This window comes from Rhamphochromis sp. 'chilingali' (assembly GCF_963969265.1).
Source record: "Rhamphochromis sp. 'chilingali' genome assembly, chromosome: 10".
In the NCBI taxonomy this organism is placed as follows: Eukaryota; Metazoa; Chordata; class Actinopteri; order Cichliformes; family Cichlidae; genus Rhamphochromis; species Rhamphochromis sp. 'chilingali'.
Window position 1 is genome coordinate 6,253,758 of NC_137937.1, and position 10,834 is coordinate 6,264,591.

Sequence of the window (10,834 nt, forward strand, 5' to 3'; positions counted from 1 at the left end):
AATCATTTCAACATTGTTGACAGAGTCAATAAATTGGGTAGCGACCTTTGCGTTATAATTGGATTCATACAACTTTGAGTAGAAATTACAACAAAATTGAGTTAAACGCAGACTACTTTAGGCCCGGAAGTAGGATTCGTCACGTCAACACTTAACGACCGGATATGGCGCTCCCCGGAGGCTGCAGCCAGACCCTTCTCTCATCCACAGACTCTGCTTCCTCCACGGAAGACAGTACAAATCTAATTAAAAGCCAATCTAAATAAATGAGTCTTAAGCTGCTTTTTAAAAGAATAAATACAGTCAAGGCAATGTAATGATGGAGGGAGAGCATTCCGTCAGTACCAAGATTTTAAAATGAATTCTAAAATGTACTGGAAGCCAGTGTAATGAACGTAACACTGGTGTAATATGCTCTCTTTTTCGTGTCTTTGTTAAAAGCCTTGCAGCAGCATTCTGGACTAACTGGAGACGGTCAAGATTCCTTTTGCTCAAACAAAGAAAAAGAGTGTTACAATAATCTAAGCGAGATGAAATAAAAGCTGTCATGATCTGCGGAGGCAGACCGTGCGGAAATGTGTGTGGTGGACCCAGGTGCGAACACAAGCGAAGATACAGGAGTGGATTAAACAAAAGCGAGCCTTTTATTATGGCTGATGAAAAGGAACAAACCAGAGTGAGGGCAGCATAAGAGTAGTAGCTCAACAGAAACCTAAACTGGACATAAACTATGGAAAGGCTATGGCTGGAGATACGGAACACAGGGGGTGGGAACACAGACGACGCGACCCAGACTACATGAAACACAGAGACTAAATACACATGAGGGATGATCAGGGGAAGTGGTCACACATGGGAGCACAGCTGACACACATGAACCATAACGACAGGACAGGAGAGGTGAAACTGAATACACTGACATGAATACAGACTTTCAAAGTAAAACAGGAAACATGGAGATTAGACATGACATGAACTAAACATAACCACGCAGACGTGACACATGAACCAGGGAGACTTAGTACAGGGGGAGATGACATAAACAACTAAGGAACAATACTAAACAGCAATCTAGAAATTTTAACTAGGTGCACTAAGCTAAGGCACAACAGAAATACAAAAGATACATAAACTCAAACACTGGGTCGCTTGACCCAGGACCATGACAAAAGCATGAATAACCATGAATGAAAATAATGAAATTCTCCATCTACTACAGGTTTGTATCGCACACAATACTATAGATGCCTTTAAAACCAGTGTCAAACACGGTGATAAATCATCACCACCTGAAAAGTTTTTGTTTTTCATAAGCATTTCACTTTAAGCACATAGCAGTATGCTGTGAATCAACGTAAACCAACAGCGAGTATGTTGTCCGTGCAGCCTAGTGTGACTCAGTGTCTGTCCTCTGTGTTTTATACTATGAGAGATTGAGCCCCTCCTGTAGTGGTTTGGTTGCAATGGTGTGTGACAGTGACTCTGATGATGCATTATTAAAACAATGACCTGGGGCCTCATTTACAAAACAGCACATGGGACCATACTAGAAGTGTATATGTGCACAGAGACTAAAATCTGTGTGTCAAAGGATAATCAGGTTTATATAAACTGCAGACAATTCCCCTTTATAAATTAAATGCATATGTGGATCCCTATTTCACGCTCGGCATGGCATTTAACCATAAAAAGACTTTGCAAAGCACCTTGTGAATGGAGATGCATAGCAATGAGCCTGCTGATCGATGGGTCTTTAGTCCTCTAGCAGTGTCCACCACCAAACAGCAAGATGCAAGTTTTACTGCGGGTTTTATTTTTAAATTTTACAGCAGTCTGATTATTTCACAAGATGCTGAATTGATAGCAGCAATCAACATTTTCTTTTCATTCCGTCTGATTCCTGGGGGTCTTCTTTCTAATATTGTAGGGTCTTTACCTTGCGATATAGAATTTAAAGCACCTCGAGGCAACAGTTGTTGTGATTTGACACTATGTAAATAAATTTGAACTGAACAGAATGGAATTGGCTGAACTTGTCTCATGATATGATAATGAGGATGAACCATGCTATTGATGTCATTGTCTTTATTTTAGGGCTGCTCACAATCATTTAAATGTACAGATGGTGAAGTGACAAAAGGTGGAACGTGTGGGTGGCAGCTCAGTGAGCTCTGTGCAAGAACCATCGGGAGAATACAATAAAGAATTGCCATTATTATAATTATGGACCCCCTCCTGGACCCCCTGCAGTTTGCATATAGAGCCAACAGGTCTGTAGACGACGCCATCAACATGGCCCTACACTTCATCCTGCAGCATCTGGACTCCCCAGGAACCTACGCCAGGATCCTGTTTGTGGACTTCAGTTCTGCCTTCAACACCATCCTTCCAGACCATCTCCGAGGCAAGCTTTCCCAGATGAATGTGCCTGATCCCATCTGCCGGTGGATCACTGACTTCCTGACGGACAGGAAGCAGCATGTGAGGCTGGGAAAGAATGTCTCGGACTCCCGGACCATCAGCACCGGCTCCCCTCAGGGCTGTGTTCTTTCTCCTCTGCTCTTCTCCCTGTACACCAACTGCTGCACCTCCACCCACCAGTCTGTCAAGCTAATCAAGTTTGCAGATGACACCACCGTTATTGGACTCATCTCGGACGGGGATGAGTCTGCCTACAGGAGAGAGGTTGAACGTCTGGTGTCCTGGTGCAGCCACAACAACCTGGTGCTGAATGCCCAGAAGACAGTGGAGATTATTGTGGACTTCAGGAAGCACACAGCCCCACTCCCCCCCATCATCCTGACTGACACCCCCATCACCTCTGTGGACTCATTCCGCTTCCTGGGTACCACCATCACCCAGGACCTGAAGTGGGAGCCCACCATCACCTCCGTCATCAAGAAAGCCCAGCAGAGGATGTACTTCCTGAGGCAGCTGAAGAAATTCAACCTGCCAACACGGACGATGATGCAATTCTACACTGCAATCATCGAGTCCATCCTCACCTCCTCCATCACCGTGTGGTACGCTGGAGCCACTATCAGGGACAAACAGAGACTGCAGCGTGTTGTGCGCTCTGCTGAGAAGGTGATTGGCTGCAGACTCCCATCTCTGCAGGACCTGTACACCTCCAGGACACTGCGGCGTGCAGCTCGGATCTCAGCGGACCCTTCTCACCCTGGACACAGTCTGTTTGACCTGCTCCCCTCAGGCAGGAGGCTCCGGTCCATTCGCACCAGAACCTCTCGCCATAAGAACAGTTTCTTCCCCTCTGCTGTTGGTCACATGAACAATAACCATATGACTGTCCCCGCCACTAACACATGACCCTACGCTGTGTCACTGCATCATTTCATGTTTGGCACTGATCACCACCTGCACTCATGTATATATCTTTCTACGTAGCACTCTATTCTTATTCTCATGTATATATCTCATGTATATCCCATGCACATATCTTTCTACATAGCACTTTTAATTCTTATTCTTACTTTTATTTTTTTTTTTCATGTCTATTTAAGTGCTATTTATGACACTATGTTTGCACTGAAGCACCGCAGCAATTTCCTAATGTTGTAAACCTCAACATCTGGCAATAAACCCCATTCTGATTCTGATTCTGATTATTATCATACAACTCCAACTCCATCCACAATTCCAAAGTTGGGACCCGAATCGCAACACAACTGAAAACATATAAGTGTTTAAATTGAGCCATTTTGCTATACAAAATGCCAGCTCATTGTAGCATCACACAGTAGGGACCATGCCATCTTCTTTTAACAACAATCCATTCAATTCAATCAGTACTGTAGGATTCTAGCTGCTCTGTCTGGACTGCAGGCAGGTCAGTTCAACACCCGGACTCATCTTATATGAGGCGATGCTGCTGCAATAGCTGTAGAATGAAGTTTAGTGTTCTGGGTGGGAGCATATGTTGCTCTAAAACCTTTATATACAGTACCTTTCATCACTGATGGTGCCTTTCCAGATGTGCAAGCTGTGGTTTTCATAGACACTGATGCACCCCCATACCATCAGACATGCAGGGTTTTGAAATCTGCTGATAACAGACAGTCCCTCTCCTCTTTTGTTTGGAGGACGTGACATTTGTGTTCTCCAAAACGAATTTAAAAATTTTGATTCGTCTGACAGCAGAACGGTTTCCAACTTTGTCTCAGTCCATTTTAAATGAGCTCTGGTCCAGAGAAGAAGTTTCATTCTGTATGTTGAATCTAGGGCGATTGGTTTCTGGTGTTGATTATTAAATGACCCGAGGAAAAAGTGATAAATGATGAACTTATGTTAAGAGGTCTGATGGAGAAGCCAGTGAACCCCTAAATTCACAATAAAAATCCTTTCTAGGCATTTCACAATGCTGACTGGAGTTTCTTTTATATTTTGTCCTCTGTCGCACCTTTTTGTCCCTAAGGGTTTTTTTCTTACAAAATCTTTTGTTTGTGTTTTCTTGTTTTTAGCACTTTGGGATTTTCAGCCTATAAGCTCTAATGATCATTCTTACACAAGGATTCTTAGCCACAGCAAGTTTCTGCAGGGAGAAAATGCCGCTTTGCTTGAACTCAGAAATTTCACCTGCTTATTTGTCCTGCAGAAATTACATACAATGATGGAAAAGTATCAACATTATTATGCACTGTTGTAATCCATAATCATATAGAGGTATTTAGCACCTCACACGTCCTCTGCCTGATGGTGTGCAATGGAGTGAGGAAGGTACAGTATTATTTGACATGAAATGTTTGCCTATAGAGCTGCAATTTTCCAACACCCCGAGGTCACTGTCAATTGATTTCAAATTTTTTTCAGCACACCAACCCACTGCTACAATCCCATCGCGCTCAATTCGAGCAATTTGCCGTTCATCATAGAAAAGAAATTGGGAGGCTATAGTCACGCTCTCAGCTGTGTTTGAAGACTGTTTCTGCTGCCGCTGAAAAATGAAACAATCACCGTGAAGTGGAAGGAAGAAAAATGTGAACGGATACGTCTTCCATTCTAAATGCCACGTCTCACTTTGTGTGTCTACTGTCGTTTGACAACAAAGACATGGCATTGTCCAAGATTGTACAGCATGAAGTCTAAAAACTGATTGCCAACCTCAATTTTCTTCCTGCAGCAATATAATCAGACTGATGTTAAGGATTTCTAAAATCACTGGGACAGTTATTTCCTTGTATTGTCAATGATGTTGCTTTCTTAACAGGTTGGCCCTTCTCCAACACTGTGTGTAAGATGAGCGGCTTTGTGCAGGGCGTGTCAGTGTCTGCATCAGTCTTCACCCTTGTGGCTATTGCTGTTGAAAGGTAAGTGCACATTGTTCTTTGGTTCTTGATGGAATATAACACAATAACAGTGAAATAATTAATGGACAAATATATAAAAATTCTAATAATAATTCTAGTGGTGCAATGTTTGCTCTATTCCTGTTTCATTTTAGAACAATACTATTTACTAACAGCAGCGGACAAATATACACCTTTGGCCTATTGATGGTATGAAAAGTGTATCAAATTGAGCTGATATCTTCCATTAAATGTGAAATTGTCTCAGTTTAAGTATTTGATGCATTTTCTGTGTTATAGCCTACTGTGAATAAAATGTGAGATTTGCAAGTCACTGCGTTCAGTTTTATTTTTACATTTTACAGAGGACCCTAACCTTTCTGGGAACGCCGTTGTTTTTATTTATACATTTAAGTTGGACAGTCCAACCAGCCATACCCAGACTGACAAAAACCCCAAATATTTAACAGCTTTATTTTGTCACTTATTGCTAAGATCACTCTAGGAACTTGCAACCAACATTAATGCAAGGATGTGCAGTCAACTTGTGATCCTGTTGCCTTTGAAATCTGTTTTGTTTTTTTGTTTTTTGAAAATGAAGATCAGATCTGCATCCACTCATATTCATTTGTCATCTTCAGCGTGACCTTGGTGCATTAAGACAACAACAAAATGGCAAGCAGACGCAGTCAGTCTGATAATAGGTCTGTGACTGAATGGAGTTAAGTTCAAAATGACATAAAATCTGTCTGATAATACATCAATTAACGGTTATAAATCAGCAAAAATTGAGATGAGTGTTGTCATCTACATTCACAGAAATTCAAATTAGCTACTCCAACTAGAATCCAACTAAAATGACATACATATGAAAAAGAAGTTCCTCCTCAATGATGCAGTTTCTGCAGGAGAGCAACTGAACTGCAATATTAAATGGACACTGCTTTTAGGACAACCTTGATTTCATATAGAAATAACCAGAATGCAACCAGTAGTCAGCCAGTTGAGTCAAGTCCCATATTGCAGAGAGATGTGTCTTTTGCTATTTTGCACAGACTAATGCAAAATGTGCAAATGCAATACACAGTCTGTCTGTGTTTTTAAATTAAACACTAATTATTTGCAAACCTTTGCCAGTTTGACAAAGACTGCAGTCGGTAAAAGTCAGACCGCAAGTGTTTGAGACAGGTTGCCTACTACCTTGGAATAGAAAGTTTTTGGCCAGAAGTTGAAAGTATTGCATGCTCTACCTCTAGGAAATCATTTCATACCTAAAACTACTTTTTAACAAACATGAAAAAATTCAATGCAATTGATATACAACCACAGACTTTTTACATAGGAATGACACATCGGAAACAATTTACACTTTTTCTTTTCTTCTTCCTGTAAAACAGTTGTGATGTAATGGATTTATCTCACAGGGTTAAAAAAAAATTAATTAAACAAGTTATGATATTTATCTCTGAAAACCCACAAGTTTATTTCATTAATTCATAACAATGCTTCTTTTGTTTCCTTGTCCCCTGCAGGTTTCGCTGTATTGTGTACCCACTACGACCCAAGCTGACGGTGTTCGTTGCCAAATTAGCCATCGTCTCGATCTGGGTGTTAGCTGTGGCCTTCATGTGTCCTGCTGTAGTTGCCCTGACTGTGGAGAAAGTCCCTTTCCATTACATGATATATAATAACAACTTCAATCAGACATTGCCCTTGTACACCTGCTACGAAAACTTTGCCAACCCTCGGATGAGAAATGTCTACACAGTGGTTTTGTTTGCACACATCTACCTGCTGCCCCTCACAGTAATCTCACTGATGTACATAAGCATTGGAGTCAAACTGTGTTCTTCTGTGTTTGCAAACAAGGAGCCGCACCTGGCCAATGTTACAGTCCAGGAAGGAAGCAGGAGACACGCTCATCCGAGGGTATCGAGGAAAAAGATAAAGGTGATAAAGATGCTCATTCTGGTAGCTTTGCTTTTCATGTTGTCCTGGTTGCCTCTCTGGACCCTCATGATGATAACAGACTATGCAGACTTGGATGGGAACCAGCTAGACCTTCTGACCAGCTACATCTTCCCCTTCGCACACTGGCTAGCTTTCTCGAACTCCAGCGTCAACCCCATCATCTATGGCTACTACAATGAGAATTTTAAGAGGGGCTTCGAGGCGATATGCAAGTCCAGGCCTTTTTGTTGCATTGTGCAGAGCCAGCTGTGGAGCAGAATTGTTGGGTGGAGGAGGAAAAGAAGGTCTGTGCAAGCACCTTGTGAAGGTACTGTTTCTAGAGAAGTTGTTAATCACAACCATTTTGTATTGGGACTAAGAAATCGAGTCCATAATGACAACAAGTTGAATGACACGGCTGAGGTGAATAGGAGTGCAAGAGTCGAGAGTGCGGTGGTCCACTCGGGAAGGGCGCTTACGGATCAAGAGTTAGAAATGACTGCTGTCAATAAGAAAAGCAGTAATGAAGAAGAATCAGAAAAAGTTAGTTCACTGGCAATTTCACCGTATCAGGTGTGGGATAACTGAATAATTACAGTGTTAGCAAGAGAAACCCGAAACAAAGCCATACTGTTACACTACCGCCCCATGAAGGACACAGTCATTAACTATCTGATGTCACAGGTTAAATATGGTTACACTTTAAAATGATGGTTAGAGAGTACACATGTTAATTTTCTACAATTAAAATAAGTTTTAGGAGTTGAAATGAAAATAACAGTATGACTAACTAACCCTTCTAACAGTCCATAAACCAAAGACAATCTGACTATATTGGTCACTTTCATATTATTTTCCTGTATCTGAACCACAAACATCCAATAAGGTAAGCAGGTCCTGTCGTCTGTCCTCGCCCTGCTACCAAAAGGTTTGGCTGATCACGTGTGGAGCCACAAAGACGTGTGACCACATCAAAAGATAACAATGCCAGTATTTATGCAGGCTAAATATACAGACCTAATTTAAGATCCATGCACGATCTTTGCCGTCATAAGGCTTGGTCGGTATTTTGTCTCTATTTATTTGAAATAAGAATTAGACTAATAGCCTTTTTTCTGTCTGTGTATCTCATTATCCAGCCTTTGTGCTGAGCACACAAAGACATTTTTGTTACAAAAAAAATTTTTCAGCTCTTCATTGCACTTTGTACACTTAGCCTGTTTATCCCAAAACTGATATGGCACAACAGCCAAATATTAGTCATCTGATAAAACAACCAGAGTGAAAATTAACATGTTTAAACAAACCACTATGAGCCTTATTAATAGAAACACCCCCAAAAATATTGGAAGATAAACTAAGACAGATTAGATATTGTGTTAGCCTTTGTATTCAATCATCTGGCAGTTAATATAGCTCAGCTTTGCGTCTTGTGATATGAAATTTGTTCCAGGTAGCCTAGGGTTTTGTGTAAACAGTACATGAGAATAAAACATTACATTATCTTGATAGATCGCATCAAATGGAGGGAAAAGTGTAGCATAAAGGATGCTGCATAGGCGCCAGTGAATGATTATGAATGACAAACTACACCACAAAATATCTAAAACACTTCATCAGTGTATTAGTTTTGCACCTCTTAGCAAACGTGAATATTTTAATGGAAGACATCCAGCAGTCACTGAAAAACTGCCTTTAAAGAACAATCGAAACGCTACCTCCACAATCATGCAAATGTACAAACGTGTGGAGCCACAAAGACGTGTGACCACATCAAAAGATAACAATGCCAGTATTTATGCAGGCTAAATATACAGACCTAATTTAAGATCCATGCACGATCTTTGCCGTCATAAGGCTTGGTCGGTATTTTGTCTCTATTTATTTGAAATAAGAATTAGACTAATAGCCTTTTTTCTGTCTGTGTATCTCATTATCCAGCCTTTGTGCTGAGCACACAAAGACATTTTTGTTACAAAAAAAGTTTTTCAGCTCTTCATTGCACTTTGTACACTTAGCCTGTTTATCCCAAAACTGATATGGCACAACAGCCAAATATTAGTCATCTGATAAAACAACCAGAGTGAAAATTAACATGTTTAAACAAACCACTATGAGCCTTATTAATAGAAACACCCCCAAAAATATTGGAAGATAAACTAAGACAGATTAGATATTGTGTTAGCCTTTGTATTCAATCATCTGGCAGTTAATATAGCTCAGCTTTGCGTCTTGTGATATGAAATTTGTTCCAGGTAGCCTAGGGTTTTGTGTAAACAGTACATGAGAATAAAACATTACATTATCTTGATAGATCGCATCAAATGGAGGGAAAAGTGTAGCATAAAGGATGCTGCATAGGCGCCAGTGAATGATTATGAATGACAAACTACACCACAAAATATCTAAAACACTTCATCAGTGTATTAGTTTTGCACCTCTTAGCAAACGTGAATATTTTAATGGAAGACATCCAGCAGTCACTGAAAAACTGCCTTTAAAGAACAATCGAAACGCTACCTCCACAATCATGCAAATGTACAAATGTAAGCAAATTCAGATTCATACTGGAAGCTACTGGTCAACTACCTCAAACTCATTAATACTATGAAACTTCTAAAACATTTAAGTGGCATAAAATGATGAATAAAAAAAGCACAAATACCATTTAATAATTTCATTCTAATATGCTGAAGTTCTTTCTATTCATTAGAAAGTCATTACAAATATTTTCCAATCAGTGGTTAGTCTTGGTGATTGATGCCAGTAAAGCTGATAAAGATGGAGCGTGTATCTCGTAATGTGCTAAAAACCACGGTTATGCTTAAAAAAACTACTTTGCATCACAGGAGACAAAAGGAAAAGGAAAAAAAAGCTGCTTGCACGCCCCCACACACACCACAGCCAATTACTGTGTGTAGGTAGGTGTGAATGTTAGATTGTTGAGGCTGACAGTGGTGATCGTGGATGAATCAGTATCAAAGGCTCTAATCAGCTGCCTTTGGCAACTGATGATTTTCCAGCCGAGCAGAAAGTGTGCCCCCTGTGAAACAAATGGAAGTTGTTAAAATTACAGGGTAACCTTAGAACGTCCACAAATTAAGTGAAATAATATGAAGTGAATGTGATATTAAATGAAACCACAGATATATTGAGGGAGGAGGAAGATGATACTGACAGAGTTTGAAGAACTAAAATGAAATCACACAAGTGGAACAGAAAACGAGTTCTAGAAATGGTACTAATCACAATTTGCGCAACATCTGAAGTAAAACAACAGAGAGAGAGAGATACCGCCAATGTGGATGACAAAAGTACCCAACATGCATTTCTTTGCACATGGTTTGGTTTCTCTAAAATGCAGCAATTAAAGAGGAGGAGCTCCCCCAAAAAACTCATGAATAATGACGCAGGGCCAGATTCATATTTACATTTTTCTTACAGGGAAACTGAATACAGAGTGATGCAGTGTTGCTGCAATCACAGCAAACCTCTCGCCACAGCATTGCAGTCAGTTGCTTTATTACAAATGCAGCATTACTCTCGTTTTGCCTTTTCGTGCTAGATGTTTATATAGGAAC

The 10,834-nt window shown here is 40.4% G+C and overlaps 1 protein-coding gene across 1 annotated transcript in view; it reads left to right on the forward strand.

Moving 5' to 3' along the window:
- npffr1l2 (neuropeptide FF receptor 1 like 2) overlaps window positions 1–7,841 on the forward strand; it is a gene marked incomplete at both ends in the record, with an annotated part of 36,964 nt that extends 29,123 nt beyond the window's left edge. Inside the window, 2 exons of the mRNA XM_080893231.1 lie at window positions 5,225–5,324; window positions 6,836–7,841. Of these exons, the coding sequence (XP_080749357.1) occupies window positions 5,225–5,324; window positions 6,836–7,841 (1,106 nt within the window). The remainder of the gene's footprint in view (window positions 1–5,224; window positions 5,325–6,835) is intronic.
- Between the last annotated feature and the right edge of the window lie 2,993 nt (window positions 7,842–10,834).